Source organism: Anolis carolinensis, chromosome 3, assembly GCF_035594765.1.
Source record: "Anolis carolinensis isolate JA03-04 chromosome 3, rAnoCar3.1.pri, whole genome shotgun sequence".
Lineage (NCBI taxonomy): Eukaryota > Metazoa > Chordata > Lepidosauria > Squamata > Dactyloidae > Anolis > Anolis carolinensis.
The window spans coordinates 227,232,737-227,255,293 of record NC_085843.1 but is presented as its reverse complement, the minus strand read 5'-3'; the positions used below and the strand labels follow the sequence as shown (position 1 = coordinate 227,255,293).

The 22,557-nt window shown below is 38.7% G+C and overlaps 1 protein-coding gene across 4 annotated transcripts in view; it reads right to left on the bottom strand.

The window, feature by feature from the left end:
• sorcs1 (sortilin related VPS10 domain containing receptor 1) overlaps positions 1 to 22,557 on the bottom strand; it is a 597,151-nt gene that overhangs the window by 106,454 nt on the left and 468,140 nt on the right. For all 4 annotated transcript variants that reach the window (XM_062976277.1, XM_062976275.1, XM_062976278.1 and 1 more), the window contains exons 6-7: positions 10,447 to 10,511; positions 3,164 to 3,282 (exon numbers count right to left, since the gene is read on the bottom strand). In XM_062976277.1, coding sequence (XP_062832347.1) covers positions 3,164 to 3,282; positions 10,447 to 10,511 — 184 coding nt within the window. The remainder of the gene's footprint in view (positions 1 to 3,163; positions 3,283 to 10,446; positions 10,512 to 22,557) is intronic.

Genomic DNA, 22,557 nt, shown 5'->3' with positions numbered 1-22,557 from the left:
CAGTATTAAGTGTAAGCTATTCAGACTGTTTGTACAGAAAGACAAAAGGGCACAGTGAAACCTTCAAATACTAATGCCTGGATGTTATCTTCTGGATCCTGAGCATGCTACAATTGTGATACTTAAGTCAATAGTGCTTGCTTTTTATAGAGAACAATTGGGGCATAAGAGTATAATGGCAAAAGCTTCATGTTCTAGTCATTGTCAAAAAAAACTTTCCTCCCCAAATGCAAGGTCTTATAGTGTTGCCCAGATCTATCAAGAGCTGGTAAGTGCTCTAAATTTTACAGAGTGGCCCATTTATTTAACACAGGTTTTGTTACAATGTGCCAGAACCAGCAATATTTTCAACATGTGGTAGACATGAAAATATTTCCTGCATTGTAGACAAAACCTTAGTCCAAAAACACAAGGGAAACCTTTATTCCCCATTTCACAAAGAATGAGTCAAATATGAATTTACATTAAGCTTGGATTAAGTAAAACCATAAAAGAATTGGCTGCTGCCAGAGGTTAAGGAACTATAACATCTTAATATTGTTAAATATAAAACATTGGTTAACCTATTTTGATTGCCACTTGTTCTATAGTTTTGCTTAATATAAGCCAGGAAAGAGTTATATGTGTTTTGTCTTTATTTAAATTAGAGTTTTAAGACCATCTTTTGTTATTTGATAAGAGGTACACAGTTAAGATAAATCCAAAAGAATCATAATGGGGAATATCCTCATCATTTTTTTACTTGTTTAGTTTTTTTAATTTAACTTTTTTTTCAAAAAGAGCATTTAATACAAAATATTGTGTACAATAGAGCATGTTTGTACTAAAAAAAATCTTCAACCAAAATGTCCCTAAATACCAAAATTACAGAAAAATAAGTAAAAACTTGTTTTGTTTTGAAATATTCTTCAGGGGAAGTCACTCTGACCCAATCCCTGAAACTGTATCATTTCATTCCTAAAAAATAAAACCTATGGCTATAGTATACAGTTCAATATGGATGCAATACTGTAGTAGTTGTTGCTCTTTACATCTAAGGCATTTCAGACTTATAGTAACTGTAAGGTAAAACAATCTTAAGAGTTTTCTTGGCAAGATTTGTTCAGAATTGTTGCTTTTCTTTGAAACTGAAAGAGTTTGAATTGCCCATGGCCATCTAAGGAGTTTCAACAATCATGAATGAACATTCAGTGCATAATACCACACTGGTTCATATGTAATCATATCCCCACCATACACACACACACACTATAGATTTGGCCATCAAGAAGAAAACAATTGGCACAATAATTTGTTTTGTTATATTAACTTAATACACATATTTCTAATTTATTCTTTTTCTAATTAGGATATGAACTTTACAAACTTGTATATCTTTCATATCATCAAGGTGGCAAGAAGGTGGGATCATATAGGAAGCTGCCTTAGTTGTGTCAGGACATTTGGTCCTTATAGCATTGCCTTTTCTATTAAGGTTCTGTCATGGGCCCACAGAAAGATTAATCTCTTGATTTTGGCACTGCAACTGCATTAATATGCTTGATGTGCTCCTCAATACTTAAGGAGGCTCACAAACAGTGGTTCTCAACCTGTGGGTCCCTAAGTGTTTTGGACTACAACTCCCAGAAATCCCAGCCAGTTTACCAGCTGGGAGTTGAAAGCCAAAAACATCTGGGGACCCCAGGTTGAGAACCACTGTTCTAGATGGTTGCATTCAAACTTACTCATTTGTAAGTCTAGAAATTTTAGTCAAAAATCAACCTAATAAACTTGGACCAATGCATCCATAGGTCAATGTATTTTAGCTTAACTCTTATCAAAAAGGGAATTATTCCCTTCACTTAACAGAGTGGTGAACGGCAAGAAAGCTAAAAGAAGCACCCCCTCTATTCTCTCCACAGTGGCACCATTTCTGATCTTTTTGAATGCCTGCATGGGAAAATAGCAGTGGTGGCAAAGGACAACAGCCACTCTGAAATGACACTGGCACTTTCCCTCCTTTGCAGAATGGGTCATATCAAATCCATAATTCTGGCCTTTGGCGTTATATATGATGTTTACTTATACACTCATACATATGGTAGGTGTGTCAGTTTGGATTATCAGTATGCAAAGGGATCTTGTAGCACTTTTGAAACTAACTGAAAGAAAGTCACTAGAATAACCTTTCAGAGACTTAAATCTACTCCCTTGAGTGCAAGTAGATGCAATATGCATCTGAGGTAGTTGACATAAGTCTAGAAAAACTTATGCTGCCAACTTCTTGATTTCAATGGCAAAAATACTACAGGATTCCTATACATTCTAAGTGGTCTTGCAGTTATTATGGGGTTTGTTTACTATGCCTGCTTCTTTTTCTTTTATCTGGAGAAGCATGAATATAACAATTTAGTGAAAAATCCAAAAGAGGAGGTATAGTCTCAGTTCCAAAACCAGAACTACACATTGCCCAAGCTGGAATGTATTCTCTGAAATGAGCCAGAAACCTCAGAGTCTCATGAAAAAGGTTTGAAGACAGACAATTTACAGCTCATCTCCACTCTGCTTGCACTTTATTTCCTCTTTCTTTTTTACAAAATGGACAGCAGCAGGAGGATAATGAAACCCGAAACTGTTCAGATATATTCTCTGGCTTTCACCTGGAACATAGCTCAGCTGAATATATCTCATCTCCATCCTTTTCGCAATAATCATAGCCCATGCATGACAATCATGCCTGATTACTCCTCTCAAGCACTCCGTTTCCATTTCTCTCCCTCAACCCCTTCTTTCCCCTATTTCAAACTAATAGAAAAAAGCTTGATTGGTCTGTTGAGACTGAGATATCAGATTCTGGCATACAAACTTAAAAACCTGGTGAGATAGGAGGATACTCCTAGAATGTAAGATGAGGCAGGCTGATTGGCATGAAAGTTTATTTTTGCAGACATCACACACACTAGGCAAATCCTCCCCTCCCCCATGACCCCTGTGTTGATAAGGTACTCGAGATAGAGGCAGAGGAAATAATTAGCTTCCCAATGGTAGCGATGCTTGGATTTGTGGCACTGAAATGTAGCACTCACTCAAGCAGTTTTGTTGCAGGTGTGGGGGAAGGGAGATTAAAATACAGGAAAAGAAGACAAATGATTTGCAATCAATCAGTGAAAAAGCTGTTTCAGACCTGAACAAACACATAATCATCCTGGACAATGAGGGAGTCAGAGTCAATGTATCCTGGGAAAGGTTTACTTCTTACAGCTTCAGAGCAGTTCTGCATCCTGCAAGTGATGTACTGTGCATCTGAAATCACACAAACATATGCAACACATTTTTTAAAAATGTTTTGCTCTTAATACCCTTAATTAAGCCACAAATATACATTTAGGCAACAAATTAATGATCATAATGAGGATTAGACAACATAAAAAAGAAAAGAGAAACAAAATACTTCCTCGCCAGTTCTGTGACATCACTAGGGCTGTGTGGCCTGCACCAGGTGACACCATTAGAATGGGTGACATTAAAATGGTGTCTATAAACATTTGTGCATATCCTTTTAATTAGATACCACAGAAACATCTTTCTTAAGTCCATCATATATGTGCTATATCAGTGGTTCCCAGCCTTTGAGCCTCCAAGTGTTTTGGACTTCAGCTCCCACAGTTCCTAACATCTGGTAAGCTGGCTGGGATTTTTGGAAGTTGAAGGCCAAACCATCTGGAGGCCCAAAGGTTGGGAACCACTGTGCTATATCAATATACTTACATAACTAAAAATCCATGCAGTTTAATTTTCCATCCTTCTAATGTACATGTGCTTCAGTCAGAGCTTTCATTATTACCCAGTTTCAATGGTTCTTCCACTTACAGGATTTCATCTGCATTTGCTATAAGTACATATTGTTCTTTTCATTGTTGCTGGGTTTTTTAAATATATAGTCACTGACTTTTGTCTCAGTTTTTAGTATTTTCCTGATTTGGTGCAGGAAGAGGCCAATGGGACTGACACCATGAGCTACTACTCTGGATGATACCAACCCTAGTGATGCTACTGCTACTAACCTACTTGTCTTAGTGCTATTCTTAATCCATGCCTGGACCTGAAACTGTGAGGTCTTTGAGAGCACATGGTAGACCAGGAAAGAGTATAGAAAGGACAAGGGGATGAGTTTATTTTCTGTTGCACTTACGACTAGGACACTGAACATTGGATTCAAGTTACAGGGGAAAAAAGATTCCACCTAACCATTAGGAATAACTTCTTGATGGTAGGAGCTGTTCAGCAATTGAATATAATGTGGTGGAGTCTTCTTCTCTGGAGGTTTTTAAGCAGAAAAGGTGACCATCTTTCAGGGGTGCTTTGATTGGGTGTTCCTGCATGGCAGGGGTTGGACTGTGTGACCCTTGTGATCTCTTCAAATCCTCTGAGTCTATAAGATGCATTATACAATTAAATGGCATTGTATGTAGACCACTGAATCTATGGTTAGTTCAATGCAAAACTGTTCTCAAGTAAAGCCAACAGATACTTATTCGTAACCCTTTGTAAAGCTTAGGAAGGAAGGCCACCAAGAGCAGGGAATGTTATCAATCAAAATTATAACATTCTGCTACTTCCCAGCATTGGCTGAATTAGACCCAAATGTTGGTACTTGCTTAACTGTGCTACAAAGTGCAATAGGCATACTATACATAGCTGATTTGGAAAGTATGCTTTCTATAGAGATCAAGATCCTTAATTCTATTTCAGCTTGTATGCTGCCTATTCTAATCTAGCCCCCTTTTTTTTTTTTACATTTTCCTTCAAGTACTAGTAGCTGCTTCAATTAGACAATAATTTCCAGTGACAACAGTGGAGAATATGAATATCTTTGAACCACAAAACATGTATAGTTAGATCATCACAGTGGATTCCTGAAAGCTATGTTTTGATGGAAACAAAGAGAACATAAAAGGGAAAGGAAATGGAAGAGAAAAAAGATTTTAAAACTCATGTTTTTTTCTTCACCAAAAAAAGGGCAACTAATTGTGTAATGAACATGGCCCATTGCAGCTTTGTTTTTAACTCTTAAATATACAGACCTCTTACAGATGGAATATCATTGTATTTCATAAAATGTGGGTCCCTTTGTGATTAACAGAAATAACTCATTAGGGTTTCAGTCTGGCTAAATCTTTTCTATTTTGTAAGGCGCTGACTGTGGCATGGCATGTTTGGGCAGAGAAAGGTCCTATTTTACTTAACTTCTAGCTTTCCCTTTGCCATTAAATGTGTTTTATTTAATATCACTAATAAGCCATTGAGTTGTTACTTTACTAGTACCTCTGGTGTGAGAAAGACGCACATTCTTTCCAGCTTAAATAGCTCTATCATTCTCTAGAACAGTGGTTCTCAGCCTGTGAGTTCCCATGTGTTTTGGCCTATAACTTCCAGAAATCCCAGCCAGTTTACCAGCTGTTAGGATTTCTGGGAGTCGAAAGCCAAAATATCTGGGGACCTACAGGTTGAGAACCACTGCTCTAGAACAGTTCTAAAGATCTGGGACAGATATTTCTCTCTACCAGAAGGGGCATGTCTACATGTTAGAAAAAAATGTCAGGTTAGAAGAAAATTGGTCCAGTGAATCCTGTTCCTTCAGATGTGATAAATGGTTCAGTAGGCCCTGCCTCTGCACAGAGTCATCTTCCCCAACTGGGCTTAATACATTGTGGCTAGAAAATGGGGGTGGGAATAGAAGGGTGCCAGCTCTCCTTCAGATGGACAACTGAACTGCTAGTCCAGTTGGGGAAAGACATGGGTGGCTTTATCACCAATCCTATGCCTGTGAATGAACATATTAGAATTCACATTAAATCATGACTCCAGTTCTGAAAATCACAGTTTCGGAAAGATTTTGACAAGGTGGAACATATCCAGAGGAGAATGATCAAAATTATCAAAGGTCTGGAAGCCATGCCCAAGAGAAGGAGCTTAGAGATCTGGAAATGTTTCATCTGGAGAAGAGAAGATTAAGAGGTGACATGACAATCAAATTTAAATGTGTGAAAAGCTGTCATATTTAAGATGGAGCAGACTTGCTTTCTGCTGTGCTAGAGATTAGGACAAGGAACAATAAATTCAAATTGCAGGAAAAGAGATTTCACTTGAATATTAAAAAGGCCTTTCTGGCGGTAAGAGCTGTTGGAATACATTGCTTTGAAATAAAGCATAGTCTTCTTCTTTAGAGGTTTTCAAACAGAGGTTTAATGGCCATCTGTCAGGAGTGCTTTGACTGTGAATTCCTGCATAGCACGACACTGGACAGTAACTTCCAACTCTATGATGCTACAAAGACTGGATTTTTGGGCCAACCTTTGTGAAGTATTATTCCTTCATCATTTTGGTAAGTTATGGAGACAAAGAGCTATAGTGGTCAATTCCATATGAAGAGGCTGGAAAGCATCACACTGTCTCACATTTGAGAAGCAACCTATGTGTATACGTTTATATTTCAGAGGTATCTTGTTACGTTCAAGAAGGGTTAATCCCATATAACAGTGCATAGGATTGTAGTCCCTGCTGTTATTTGCCCTCAGAAGTGCAGATACTGAACACAATATCACTGGGACAAACGCAGCAAAAAAAGAACAATATTGGCAGTTCTCTGGCAGTAGGAAATATCATGGGGCCCCACAGTTACCTTTTCTTCAACATAAGAAATAGCCAGTTCTAGTCCATTTTTAAAAAGCATGAATAACACACCATGCAGTTTGGCCTTTTGTGACCCAAGGTTACGCAATGTACTTTTCTCTCTTCCTGTGCAGGTCTAACAACTGCTCATACTTACTGGGAATATTGTAATGGTAGCCATACTAGACTAGACAGAATACAGAGCAGTCTAACATAATCCCAAACTGCCTAATCATTGAGTCAAGGTGGGGAGAATATGAGAAATATGCTGTGACTGTGATGACTCATGGGCCTTGCAGTCCCGCTCCTAGTGTCCCTGTGGCAGATGAGGATGAAAACATGGGGTTTTCTCCGGATCAACAACAGCCGGAATCCTTTCAGATCATAGAATCATAGAATCATAGAATAGTAGAGTTGGAAGAGACCTCATGGGCCATCCAGTCCAACCCCCCGCTAAGAAGCAGGAAATCGCATTCAAAGCACCCCCGACAGATGGCCATCCAGCCTCTGCTTGGATGCCCGATGTTGATGTTTTTGCCCAAGAAGCAATTAAAAAAGACCTTGAGCAATCCTCGCCTCCTTTTGCCAGGAGACAGTCCTATACTGCGGAAAGGAGAGAAAGGGAGCAGATTCGCAGGAGTCTGAGAATCGCAGCTAAACAAGACATTGATTAGCCATGCTTCCCTTGGGAAAATCTAGGGAGCCTCACATCTGGAGAAAACTGGGTTTCATTTTCCGTTCTCTAGGGAAAGAGAACGCTGGACACCTGTTTGGCGGGAAAACGAGACCCAGATATAGGTGCCTGGCACGGTTGGATCTGTGCGGAGTCAACAGAGCAGCTTCAGGAGTGATTTGGTGTCCCAGTCTAGTGTGGACTTCGCAAGTCCGCAACTCAGCTTCCTTGCCTTGCCAATCCAAGTATTCAAGAACTGCCTTGTCTTTCCAAGTATTCAAGAATTGCCTCGCTTTGCTCCTAGCCACGGACCTTGCTCCAAGAATCAAGTCTTGCCCTCGTACCTTGTTGTGGATTTTTACCTTGGACCCTGAAAGACCCTGGACGTTTCCCCACACTATTGCTTGGCAATAGTGTGTGTTTCGGTTTGGGATTTAACTTTGAACTCTAATATCATTTATTGGACAAAACATTTCTGGACTATATTTGACCTCATTAGATAGGTCTGCTTCTGGACTACATTTTCTACTTGTTTTTATTATTCTTATATATTTCCTTAATAAAGATATTAGATAGTTATTGGCCTCCGTGTCTGGTTCTTGGTGCTCCGTAGCCTTGGGCGTGACAGTGACAAGTTAACAGCCACATACCAATTCTCTTATAGAAGCAGAGATATACCATCGACGTACGTAAAACAAATTATGATCTGAAACATAACTGTATTATTAGAGTTTCAGATGGAAAGTTCCCATTTCTTACTCAAAGTTCAGTAATTTAGCATGAGTAAATAAAATTTCACACAAATGGTTGGTTGAACATCATAGCAGTAGCAAATGTTTTCAGCATAGTTGATTCACACTGCAATCATCCTCAAGCTGAGCAAGCCACGGTTCTTGTTTCACCAAGATCCGACTCAATGTCGTGTTTAAATCACTGACAAAATTAGTTGCGGCTTTTTCATCTACAGGATAAAGATATTCAGTAATCTGCCAGCCCTGTCCCGCAAAGCCATTTCTAGGATGGTATCAATAATGCAGTGTGGTCAGTTATCTTTGAGAGGTGTATCAGTGAAGGAACAGCTGTGCTTTATAAAATAAGGTAGGATTTTGAGTGAATGTCTAAGGAGATAACAGAAAATAACTAGCCCATGGGAAAAGGAGTTTTAATTCCTTTAAGGATTTATGTGATACTGGAATTTTCAATTGTGTGTGTGTGGGGGGGGGGGAGAGATAGAAGGGAAAGGCACTCTGGTTGCCTCCTTCCCCCAAAGCCTAGCATTATTCTGATTTGCAAAAATTCTCTTTTTGATTTAATAGAAGAGAGAGGAAGAACCTTTAAGATTACAGGATACTGTTGAGTAAGAGGGAAATGGATAGTACGGAAGGATGCATAAATATTGTGTTCACAGCTCTTTTCACAGTAATTAAATATTTCTTTTCTTTAAGGGGTTTGTTAGGGAAGCATTCAAAAACACTTGTTCTCTTGGTATTCAATCCATGTGGAATCTTTATTTACCCAGTTACACGGGAAGCACCTCATCACTTACACTTAATTCATGTCAATTAATATATTCCATCGCAGAGCTCTAGAATTAATTTTGTTCCATTTCTAGCACAGATGTTTCCTACTCCCATCGGTAATTGGAATGTTATGCTTCTCATCTCCAGCAGTCACATTTCCAACAACAGATGCCATTTCAATTGTAATGGTAATGCTGAAAATATACTAGTTTGAAACTAGAATAGAAGGTGTTACTGTGGACCTGAATAGCTTAGTTCAGTAGCATTTGGAACTTCAGCTCCCAGATGCCCCAGCCAGTCTGGCAAACTGTCACAAATTCTGACAGCTTGTCAGACCGGCTGGAGCACCAGGTCCAAAACACCTGGAGTACCAAAGGTTGAGAATTACTGGCTTAGATAAGTCCTGGTTTTGTTTTGAAACCCAATTACAAACTACAATAAAGACCACCTTAACACACAACGCTATGCATTCTCCATTGGTTTCAGTAAGATTTTTTTTCGAGTTATGTGTTTAAGAGCTATGTGAGGGCAGGAGAAGAGTTTCTGTTGTCAAACATTCAATCCAGTTTTGAAGAGAGATGCATTTCTTAGCTAAATATGTTAGGTACTTAGTATATCATTATCTGCTTGTGTGTGTGTGTGTGTGTGTGTAGCCTGCATGTAGATCATGAGGACAGTTTGGCAGCTCTCACCATGGCCACCACTAGTGAAAGCACCCCTGACAGATGGCCATCTAGCCTCTGCTTAAAAGCCTCCAAAGAAGGAGCCTCCATCACACTCCGTGGCAGAAAGTTCTCTTATTGACACTAATAATTCCTGTCTTTTCCTACATTTAACTCTTATTCAAAATTTGCCAGGATACCAAGTTTTTCCTAATAAAATGTTAACCATGTCTGCACTTTAACCCTCTGTCCACATCATGGATTTGTCTGTTCTATTCTGTCCCTTGAAAATGCAATGATTTTGTTTTTATATGGAAGTTATTCATGTCCAGGAGGACCTGGACACAACCTGGATAAACAGCTGAATCTATAGCTGAATCTAAGCCCTATGAGCTTGTGGCAACAACAGCCAAGTGGAATGTGCATAAGATTGCAGCCCTGATAACACAGTTATAAACATTAGATTCTTTTTTACAAGTAAGGCCAAGAGATACTTATTCGTAACTCTTTGTAAAGCTTAAGAAGGAAAGCCACTGACGGCAGGGAATGTTATCAGTCAAAATTATAACATTCTGCTACTTCACACTGCTCTCTCAATGTTTGCAAGGTAGTTTGTACCAAATAAAACCATGATTCAGACCTTGGATTTTACACCCTTCTGTGACATCTTTAGAAAAGAGCCAATCAAATGAAGCGGTCCACAGGAAGAAAACATTTTATGCTTGTTGGCTGTTCCATTTTATGCTTTCCCTTAACATGACTTACAAATCTTCCCCATTTCTCTTCTAAAAACCCAAAACAAACAAAATGACTTTAGTTTCAGAGCACTTCTGAAATGCTACCACTTTTGGAAAAGACCTGGACCAAATCCAAAGAGAAATGTACAGTATTATCTCTCACTGTATTTGTATAATCACAACAAAGAAGAAAAAGAACTTACGGCCATCCACTGTTTTTGTCTCCAAGTGGACTATGTCTGGTTCTTTACTGGTCCCCATCCTAGACCTGGGAAAAGAGACACTAAAGTTGTAGAATTATTATGAAGAAATAAATAGATACAGCTCTATGAAATGCTGCTTGTTGAATTTACACATTGTGTTTTAGTTAACTACATTTGGGGAAAGTAATGGCTAGTACTCTAATTATAACTGAGATGTTTTAATCCCCTCCAAATCATTTCAAGTAAGTTCCGACTCTCCTTCCCCATGGCTTGTTAACTAAACAACCCTGAGTCCACAATTGATTCAGCCCACCCTGTGAAAATCAAGAGTACAGTTGTGACTGAAAAAAAATAAGTAAAGTTTATTATGATCATCAAGGGATGGAATAAAGAAATATATTTTTATGTTACATTGCCTTAGTGTTATAAATCAGGTAAGAATTATATCACAGTGGAGCAAATGGCAATAATGTCAGATGTTATGAATCATGCCAAATGTAGCCAACGACCTTCTATAGCTGATATTTTTGAAATCCAGGATCACGTTTGTTTATTAAAACAAAACATTGGCTAGACCCTGCAAGCTGGAATTCTGAAAATAAACATGTTTGTCCACTCCCTTGGACATGCATATTGTTACACGTTTTTTTATGTAACTCCTGATATATTTCACACTTCATGTTTAAAATGCCACAAACAATCTTATATGCTTCTGTCTAAACCACAACATGATATACACCAAAAGTTTTCCTGTGTATAAAAATGTGTTAACTTTATGACTTCTGGGCACCTTTGGCATGACTTCATTTTTTTCTATTTCTGAAGTTAATCTGACTTCCTCATATCATCTGCATTTTATTATATGTATATGAGTATGAACACAGAAACATATAGCTATATCCTATGTAAAAAAGTTAGTCTATTTGAGTTACGGGCATAGGATTTCCATGTAGATAGATACAGGATGGCAGACTTGGTCTATTTGAATAACTAAAATTCTTAGTGAAAATTATTTTTTCATTCATTGTACTAAATCAAAAACTCCTTTTCTATTAATTTTTCAGGAGGTTCTTTCTTCAAATATAAAATGACTAAGAGAAGTAGGGGTGGTTGGAAATAATATATACTACATTGTTCAAAGAATTGGAAAGAGCAAAATATAATATACTCAGTGTAATTCACAAACAATATAAAATACTTAGTGAAACTACTTTTAATGGGTGATATGTATATACTTAAACAATTATCTTGGGCAAATAATGTGATCATTTCAGCATCAAGATTCCAAAGTGTGGAAGGACGTCACAGATGTTCAGAAGTTTCATTGCAGAAGGGACCACTGGTTGATCAGGATGGGAATCTGAGGAAGAGAGCTTGAGATAGCCTTTCAGAAGGTATGTGCATGTGGCAAGGCTTTACAAAAGTATGAGTGAGGGAGAGGGAATATACAGGATGTCTAATAACTACTTCCTGCGCATGTTTATTGAAGAAATGAGGAGACAGTGAATTGACATGTGTGTACTATGAGTCTGTTTAGCACATTTCCCAGTTTTGAATGTTCTGTAAACTCCTGTATGTTATCCACTTAACAGCTGCAGGTCCATGGACCATAATAAAGTTTATTTCTATTTAATTTCTACATGTGTCTGTCCACCAGCCTGCTTTGTGTTTGTGGGGAAGGGGCTTTGAGTGAACAGCCATGTGCCTATGTGTGCTATAAAGAGAAGTAGGCAGGAAGAGGTAGTTTGTGACTACCTGGATATATGTTTGGGTCAATAATGCCTGCCATCTGTGTGAATAAATGAATGTTATTTACATATGTATACTTACAGGTCTATTTCTAAATCAATTCCTATCTACTTTAAAGTTTGGAATGTAAGAAAATGTTTATGTTTGCACACATGTTGGGAAGGAATCTGTAACAGTTTCTATGGATCTGTGTGTGTTGGTTTCCTTGGAATAGGTAAAGATAAATTTTTTTCCCCTGACATTAAGTCGAGTCATGTCTGACTCCGGGGGTTGGTGCTCATCTCCATTTCGAAGCTGAAGAGCCGACATTGTCCATAGGCACCTCCAAGGTCATGTGGCCAGGATGACTGCATGGAGCGCTGTTCCCTTCCCGCCAGAGCGGTACCTGTTGATCGACTCACATTTGCATGTTTTTGAACTTCTAGGTTTGCAGAAGCTGGGTCTAACAGTGGGAGCTCACCCCTCTCCCCAGATTTGAACCAACTACCTTTTGGTCAGCAAGTTCAGTAGCTAGGCAGTTTAACCAGCTGTGCCACCGGGGGCTCCTTCCTTAGAATACATGTGAGAATACCCACTTTTGCTTTGTCACTATTGCTTGGCTTTGCCTTGCCCCTGGCTTCAGTGGTAAAATTACTTTGTGTTGTAAGCTGAACTCTTTAGAAGCTATTGATATCCACAAACAATATCAATGGAATAGTTTTAGCATCTTGGACAGCATTTTTAAAGAAAAGTCAAATGACCTCATCAGGCGGGGTACTTTTTGGTGCCATGCGCTAGCAACTCCTTACTTTGGCGACAGAGTCCGTCGGCTCCTATCCCACCACATACAGCTACTTCTGTTGGGGTTCCATCGCAAAAGTAAAGAGGAACCAGTTTGAAAACTGCATTGCAGACAGTTCCTGAATTACAAACATCTGATTTACATCTAACTTCTAGTTACAAATGGGAGTGAGATAACAGGAAGTGAGATAAAATCTATCACCAGGGAAGGGAAATCCAGTACTGAAAGAGTTATCATGGGAAAAAAGTGTCTCCACTGAAGCTTTATCACCAATCCTTGTTTCCATGACAACTCTATCTTTTCAAAATCCAATTGTCACAAGGACAGAAATTGAGGTACAATCTTCTGAACAGGGGCACAGATAGCAAAATAAACATTAACACTGCCCTATGCTATCCAAAACTTTAAAAAATGTCTGGAGTTATGCTTTAAAAAAGTACCTGATCTGACTTACATACAAATTCAACTTAAGAACAAACCTATAGAACCTAACTTTTTTGTAACACAGGACTGCCTTTATATGGTAAATTTAACAGCATTGAACTGCACTGAAGTTTGAGAGTACAGTATATGATATGGCAGTATAGATACAGCCAGAGAATGAGCTAATGAGTTTTTTTTTTGTTTTGTTCTGGTGGGTCTAAACAAGTGATTCCAGCTAAAAGGAGAAAATGTTGCCCTAGGCAGCAATTTCAGCATGAGATGAGCAAAATAAACAAATAATTTCAGTAAGAAAGAACAAATCTAAACTAGTGATTTAAGCAAAGGTATTCCAGTAGAAGGAGGCACATGAGGGCAGCAACCAGACCTTATATAGTAGGCTTGTGTATGGATTCATTATGGACAATTGCCTTCGGCTTGTTTGGTTGATTTGAACACCTGTAACAGCATGGACTTTGTCACCAATTTTTTTGGCCACAACAGAACAGCAGCTGTCTCTTAAAGAGAGAAGGGAAAGGATCGCAGGAAAGGGGTTTCTTAAGCTCTTGCCTTAAATCTGGGAAGCCCCCCCCCATTGCCACTAAATAGCCTATTTCCCCACCTTCATCAGATCCTGTATTCCAGGGCCTAACACCATATGCAAGGTCATCAGAAGCCTCTCTCCCTAGACAGTATCTTTCACCACACTTGTCCAATATGTATATTTCATGTACACCACACTCCCCCAACAACTAAATTTGAATACAGAATCCCTATTTCATGTTCTGTAAAAAAACTTCTTACAAACAAAGGGTGTCCATCTGAACTTTCTTGGACACATTACTTGATATTTGTATTTAGCAAAATATGGGGATGTTTCAGACAAATGCCCATTTTAAAAAGGTGAAATTTCTCAATGACCTTTCCTGTTTATAATGCATTGTTTCCTAACTACAGGGTCACAAGCTAGGAATGTCTTGATTCTTGGTGTTTAATTATATCCCAGCTGTTTAATTTGTAATCTCAACATACTTAATGTGGCATTAATATAATTCCGTTCTTTCAGAAACAGCTACAAGACTGGACTGGACAGGCTTAATGGCTTACTCTACTGTGTTCTTGGCCAGTAAATAACAATGAATAATAGGTAACAAGTGTCTCTATTTTAGAACATACCCATGTACATCTTGGTGGGGGGGTATTATGCAAATATGGTTATCATGATATACAACCTCTTTGAGTTTTAAATAAGTGTTGTGTGTAACAGAAAGTATATGGATTATATTATGTAAATGCTTCTTTCTATACATTAGTGATGAATATGGATTCCTGAAATGCAAATTGATTGCCCCTGCTTTCCATTTATATTAGCCACTAGCCAGACTTAAGTGACAACTCCAATTTTAGAAATTTAATACAATCTTTTACATCATATATGTTATATGTCTATTTCTTTCCATAGGTAAAACATAGATAAGTTTGAACATAGATTACAATCTTGTATTAAAACATGGAATTAAAAAACAAGAAATATAAGAACACTTGTTTCTTGCTTTGCTTTTAAATGAAAAGTCAACACATTTTTCCTTCAGCTCATTAAAGATTTTTTAAAACAAATGTAAATTGGGATTAAAGAAATGTACTTTATCTTTTCAATTACTTAACTTAGTTGAAACATATACATCTGGAAGGCTCTAACTTATCAGCAGTACTTCATGTGGAAGAGCAAATGCCGATCATCACTTCTTACTAGTTTGAAGTGAGTACAAAATGATTAATGTAGAGAGCAGTCTGTGTTTGCAAAAGTCTAAATAAATCTAGGTGTTCTATATGGGAGAAAAACCCTGGAGCTTTTGAATAATTACCTATTGTCAGTATTCACATTAGAAGATTGCATCGTTGCTATGAAAATAAATCTGTTTGCAAAAGAAAAGATACTTATTCAACATATAGCAAAACATTTCCAGAATACTGATACAAAGTCATTAGCCTACAAGATCATAAAAAGGCCAGCCCCCGACTGAAGCAGCCATAATGAACCATTGTAATATCAAAGCTGTTGTTCTTCTCCCATTTGTTATCCATGCCTCTTTAAAACATGCATGCTGTAACTTTATCAACCAATTTTACAGTTATTAATAAATAATTGTCAAAGTAATCCCCAACAATGCATGGCTACAGGATTTATTTTGGTGACAGAGAAATTTCCCTCTTTAGTTCTTGCCTCTATTTGCACAAGAAGACAGCTTACTGTGACATATAGTCACATGTAATGCTTCCTTCTTCCCATCTCTCTTTCATTATTTTGCAACTTTTTGCCATGATGCCCAAATAGGGAAGACTCTAGACATGACAGTATACTACTACGCACTTGACCCAGGAAAGGCGAGATGGAACTAGAGCATGGAAGGGAAGGATTTCTGAGAATGGAAGTTATGTGTGATGGCTAGACAGTGGATTGGCTTTTTAGGGGGACCAATCACAATTCAACTTTTATAGTGGCCAATGTTTTGTATCAACAAACTTATTCTAAATTTCCCAGCCTTATTACAACTGCAGACTGTTCAATTCACAGTGGAAGCACTCTGAAGACTACTTGATGGAATGAAAATGTTTTGCCTTGTTGTACTGCAATCACCATAATGCTCAAGATCCTGTAGGGCAGACTCCAGCAATACATGGAGTGAGAGTTGCCAGATGTCCAAGCTGGGTTTAGAAAAGGCAGAGGAACAAGAGACCAAATTGCCAATATCCACTGGATAATGGAGGAAGCCAGGGAGTTTCAGAAAAACATTTATTTCTGCTTTATTGACTATTCTAAAGCCTTTGACTGTGTGGATCATAATAAATTGTGGCATGTTCTTGGTGGTATGGGGATACCAAGTAACATTGTCTGTCTCCTGAGAAATCTGTATAAAGACCAAGTAGCCATAGTAAGAACAGACCACGGAACAACAGACTGGTTCAAGATTGGGAAAGGAGTACAGCAGGGCTGTATACTTTCACCCTCCCTATTCAACTTGTACGCAGAACACATCATGCGACGTGCGGGACTTGAAGATCAAGGCTGGAGTTAAAATTTCTGGAAGAAACATTAACAACCTTAGATATGCAGATGATATCGCTCTTATGGTTGAAAATGAGGAGGAGCTGAGGAGCCTTATCACCAAGGTGAAAGAAGAAAGGGCAAAAGCCGGACTGGGGTTAAACATCAAGAAAACCAAGATTATGGCAACCAGACTGATTGATAACTGGCAAATAAAGGGAGAAAACATGGAGGCAGTGACAGACTTTATATTTCTAGGCATGAAGATCACTGCAGATGCAGACTGCAGCCAGGAAATCAGAAGATGTCTATTTCTTGGGAGAAGAACAACGGCCAACTTCGATAAAATAGTGAAAAGCACATCACAATGGCAACGAAGGTCCGCATAGTGAAAGCAATGGTATTCCCTATAGTAACCTATGGTTGTGAGAGCTGGACCATAAGGAAGGCTGAGCGAAGGAAGAGAGATGCTTTTGAACTTTGGTGCTGGAGGAAAATCCTGAGAGTGCCTTCGACCGCAAGAAGATCCAACTAGTCCATCCTCCAGGAAATAATGCCTGGCTGCTCACTGGAGGGAAGGATATTAGAGGCAAAGATGAAGTATTTTGGCCACATCATGAGAAGACAGGAAAGCTTGGGAAATATCATGATGCTGGGGAAAATGGAAGGAAAAAGGAAGAGAGGCCAACCAAGGGCAAGGTGGATGGACGGTATCCTTGAAGTGACTGGCTTGACCTTGAAGGAACTGGGGGCAGCAACGGCCGACAGGGAGCTCTGGCATGGACTGGTCCATGAGGTCACAAAGAGTCGGAGACGACTATGTGAATGAAGAAGAAGAAAGCAATCTCCAGCATTCCTCATCATGAGATACATTTACTAGGGCTCTGAGAGTTACAACACAAAAACATCTGGGCTATATTTTTTTTTCCTATCATGGCTTACAGCATTTTTTTTTATCAAATCTGCATAATACCATCATTTATTGATGTTTATTTTGCTGGCATATAATCATTAATGGAACAGGACATGCCCAAAAGTGTATGGGAATGGAAACATTCTGCAATTTTATCCATGTCTTTGAGAAAAGGATATCATGGTGCACTGAGTTCTGTGCTGGAAAAACTGCCAAACCATGACATTATCACCATTTTCAGAAATGTTTGCAAATAAATATTTTTTAGAAAACACATTGGGTTTTGTATACACACACACAATTTTGAAACCAAACAATTTGTTTGCAGAAAAAGTGTATATTGTCTAAAGTCTTATGCAAAAAGAAATCCAGAAATGAAGGGTAAAAACAAAATCTGCTAAACCCCTAATACATTCTATTCTGTTTTATTCTTCCATGCAAGAACAATAGAAGGTGATGATTTACAACCCCAATTGCCACTGGAGCCCATCAAGCACTGTAAAATATTTTACATGCAATTTTTAAAAGGTATTCTTTTTAAATTTCATGGCACCATTGATTTATGAACCAGTAGGGGCTTGGGGCTGATTCAGGCGTTTTAATTCAATTAATCACCTTGCTTTTATTCCATTATTTAATACACTCATTAAAGCACATGTTACAGCATACAAATGTAAGTAATATTCTAAGGATATTAATGATGATGATAGCCATTTTTCTTAAACAAACAGTACAGACAAGTCATTTACTGTTTGAAAAGTGATTTGAAACATTTGGCACCAGGCGGAATTTATTTAAATCCACTTTTTAATATGCAACATATATTAATTATGTGACTAATCAATCTGATTCACTGACTAATCTTTCATGTGTAGAAATCTTTCTATTTCACCAAACACCTGATGATAGAGTATGTTTTTCCATATATTAGTGCTGCCCTGCCCTTCCTTCAACAAATGTTGATTTAATTATAGAACTTGCATATTTCATAGCAATACTGTGAAAAACATATTTCCTAAAAGTTGATGCTGTAGAGTACCATATGTTTCAAAGTACATTTGAAGTTGCAGGATGGTATCAGGAATGGATATTAAAATGGCAGTCACCATATTTGTTTCTGGTGGAGTTTCTCTATCCTGTTTCCCTGTCAGTAGATAACAGCTGCAGTCTAAGGGAGACTTTAGACCCGTGGTTCTCAACCTGTGGGTCCCCAGAGGTTTTGGCCTTCAACTCTCAGAAATCCAAACAGCTGGTAAACTGACTGGGATTTCTGGGAGTTGTAGGCCAAAACACCTGGGGACAGGCATGTAGCCGGGGGGGGGGGGTTGAGGGGCTTCACCCCCCCCCCCCATATGCATGGTGGTATTGGGATAACAATACAAAAGGTTTGCTAGGGTAGACCCCCCTCATCCAGACTCAGCCCCTCCTCCCGAACCAAAAATCCCAGCCCCTCCTGAATCAAAATCCTGGCTACGGGCCTGCCTGGGGACCCACAGGTTGAGAACCACTGCTTTAGCCTCCATGTGTTTTGGACTTCAACTGGCAGGAGCTTCCACTGTACTGGCTAATGATCAGGGATTCTGAGAGCTGCAGTCCAAAATACCTAGAAATCCCTCCTTTGGAAACACTGTTTTAGACAATTAACTAGAGCTGTTCAAGGCCAAGTACTGTATTACATAAAGACAGCTCTTATTTAAGTATGAGCCTTCTAATATCCATAGAATCATAGAGCTGTAAGAAACCACAAGGGTATCCAGTCCCTGACACAGAGGAATACACAATTTAAGCACTTCTGATAAACAACCATCCAGTTTCTGTTTAAAATCCTCAAGAGAAGGAGACTCCAGCACACTCTGAGGCAGCATATTCCACTCTCGAATAACTCTTACCACCACAAAGTTCTTCCCAATGCTTAGATGAAATGACTTTTCTTGTAATGTGAATCCATTGCTCTGTGTCCTAGTCTCTGGACAGAGGAAATCAAGCTTTCTTAATGTGACATCCTTTAAAATATTCAAACATGTCTATCATGTCCCCTCTTAACCTTGTCTTTTCCAAGCTAAACATGCCCAGCTTGCTAAGCCACTCCTCATAGGACTTGGCTTCCAAACCCTTGATCATTTTGGTCACCCTTCTCTGGACACATTTTATTTACTCAATATCTTTCCTAAACTGTAATGCCCAGAACTTGACACAGTATTACAGGTGTGTGGTACTGCTACTTCACTTGATCTACACTATAGTATTTTTTATACAACCTAGAATCAGAATTACCTTTCTAAGGTCTGGAGTGGATTGGATGTCCTTGTATAACCTCTCACATCATAAACATTTTGGCCAGTCCGCTTGGAGTAAAATGGGCTTCTCGATATACTGCGATCTGGTTCAGTTTTTATCTTTCAATAAGGAAAATTAGGAAGTGCTCATAGCAGGGTCTTTTCAGGGACTGCAATTTTATTATGAATACACCTTCTAGAGTGGTTCATCAGGGCTCTTTTCAACTGTAGCTTGAAATAGCAGATATATACCATCTTTATCTCCCTGGCTTTTTAGCGTTTTTCTGGTCAGACAGTCAAGTTTAAAGTGTCTCATTTTACTGACATATTTTTCTCCATTTGTTGTATTATTTTGAACATTTCATTTGACATTTGTGGTTGTGTTTATATTATTTACTACATTGGATACAATCTATATAGGAAGACAGTTTCTAAACTATAAAACTAATTAATCAATAAATCCATAAGGTGTTCCCAGTTTCCACTGCTCATTTCCCTTCATCATTTCTCCACACTGAATCACCTCTAGTTTCGAGAGGAAACATCATCCAAAAACATCAGTGCATGAAGCACTGATCTGAGCACACTGTTGGACTGTATCCCGAAACTCTGTTGCAAGAAAATGGACTAGTGGCAATTTACTGTCATAACATACAGTAAAATCAGCATTTCTACACATTTAAGAAATGGCAACCCACTGTGCCCTTCACACAACACAAGCTTTAAGTGTATTTTTCCATTTCTAAACTTTGGTTTTCAAATGATTCCTAAGCCAGTTGGCAATTGACTTTTTAAAAATTCCCTGCATAGACAGATAAAATGGCCAATTTCCCCATGTGATGTTAATCCCTGTTGACCACTTTTGTTGCCTGCTTGTAAATAAAATGATGACCCTGTGTGTGGGAGGAGCCAAAAATGCTAATTTCCCCAGATCTCCTGTGCAGAGACTTAAGAAAAGATCAGGGGTTAATTTAAAACCACTTCCTATGATTGGGGAGATAAATAATTGAAATCCTGGAGAGACAATGGGAGGAAATCTCAGTGCAAACAAACCCAGGGAAAGTGCTGCCTTAAGAACAGTGTTTCTGTTTCAGTGGAAGGGTCTTGAGTACAAACGACCCTATGGAAAGTGTCACTTTAAGAAAAATCCCTTACATCAGCTTCAGTGGAAGGGTCTTCAAGGCAAAGGGCCCCAGGGAAAGTGCCGCTTTAAGAAAGGTGCTTAACTCTTTTTCAGGGAAAGGGTCTTGAGTGCAAACAACCCCATGGATAGTGCCACCTTAAGAAAAATGCCTTAAATCTGCTTCAGTGGAAGAGTCTTGAAGGCAGTGCTGCCTTAAAGGATGCCTATTTTTAAAAGTGTGCTGGTATCTTGGAAATAAGAGGAGTCATTGCCTGCCCATGTGATGGGGATTAAGTTGGGGATAATTGAATTAGAAGCTGGAGGAGGCAATCTTAGTGTGATGGGTGTGAATAATTTATTTGTCTTTTTTAAAGACAGAACTCTATGAAACCCCACCCTTTCCCTCACTTTTCCAGGTTTTCTCCAGCTCCTTGTGATGAAGTCCTACGTAAGTGGAGTTCATGGAGTTGGCAGAAAAAACTCTTAATTTTACTGTTGGTTGAGAAAGTCACTCATGTTTGCATATATATTACTCAGTAACCTAAGATGAGTGGAACTTTTCTGGGGATGGATCTACACTGACCATTAATCCAAGCCCAATCTGGATTATTGTCTCTCAGCTACTGTGGATGTGTGAGAGAGTCCACACCATCCAATGGCATTGAACACATATCTTGTATATTCAACCATTAGCAAGCATAGTTGGTGGGGACATAAGACAGGGCTTCTCCATGGCTGCCCCTCATCTTTGGAATTCCCTGCCTAGAAATGCCGGAATTCCCCCCTCCCTGCCATCCTTCTGGCAGCAGGCTAAAACTTTTTTTTTATCACAAAGGCTTTTAAAGAAGAAAGTTTTTGAGACTGAGCCTGGTGGTGTTGTATAGGGTTTTAAATTTAACCGTTCCCACATTTAATTCTATTCTAGTGTTTGTATGTTTTTTAAAAGAATATGATTGAAGATAGAATGAACTATATTGGAAGAGAAGAACTGAAGTCACCCTACACCCAATCCCCAGAGCTTAGGTAATTTTCCCCTGGCTTAATAGCCAGTACTCCTACCCTTCCCTTCTCAACCCATTATTCACCCTTTCCCCTCCATCATTATCCCATCTCCCTCTTTTTTTTCTTCCCTTCTTCTTCCTTACTACCATTCCCTCTACCCCCAAATCTTCCCTCACTAACCTTTCCTTTAGTCTACAGCCCCTATAACACTATTATGTATCAACAAAGTTTCAATAAAAATTATATTAAAAAAAGAAGACAAGACAGGATGTAAGATGAGGTGAGGAAACTAGACTCCAGTGCCAAAGAGCTGATTAAAAAAAATAGAAGCTGCACTTCTAGAAGAGTAGGGTGAGCTTAAATTGTTTTATTAATACGTTGAATCTAAGTTTAGACAAATGTGCTTTTCTGTGCTATTTTCACATCATAATGATTTGATGTCTAATCCTTCTTCTTGTGCTTTGATGTTTAGTCATTGACTAAAATATCCCACCAAATTGCCCCATAAACCGAGCTGGCTTGGTAAGGAAGTTGTCTAGGAGACACCAGCTTTACAGAGAATAAAGGGATGTTTAAGTAGAATCAATAGTAACAGTCTGATAATGTATGTGTGCATGTGTGGGATGTGTTTGAACTAGCTTGTTCATTCCTCTTTCATTGAGCTGCAGATGATATCAAAGTTCATCAATTATGACTTAGCCCTTTTCAATTGTGCAATCACATAGAAGACATGTACACGCCTACAGTTGGAAATGAAAGCAGGATTCCCTATCATATAACAAGAGAATGCAGTTAATCAAA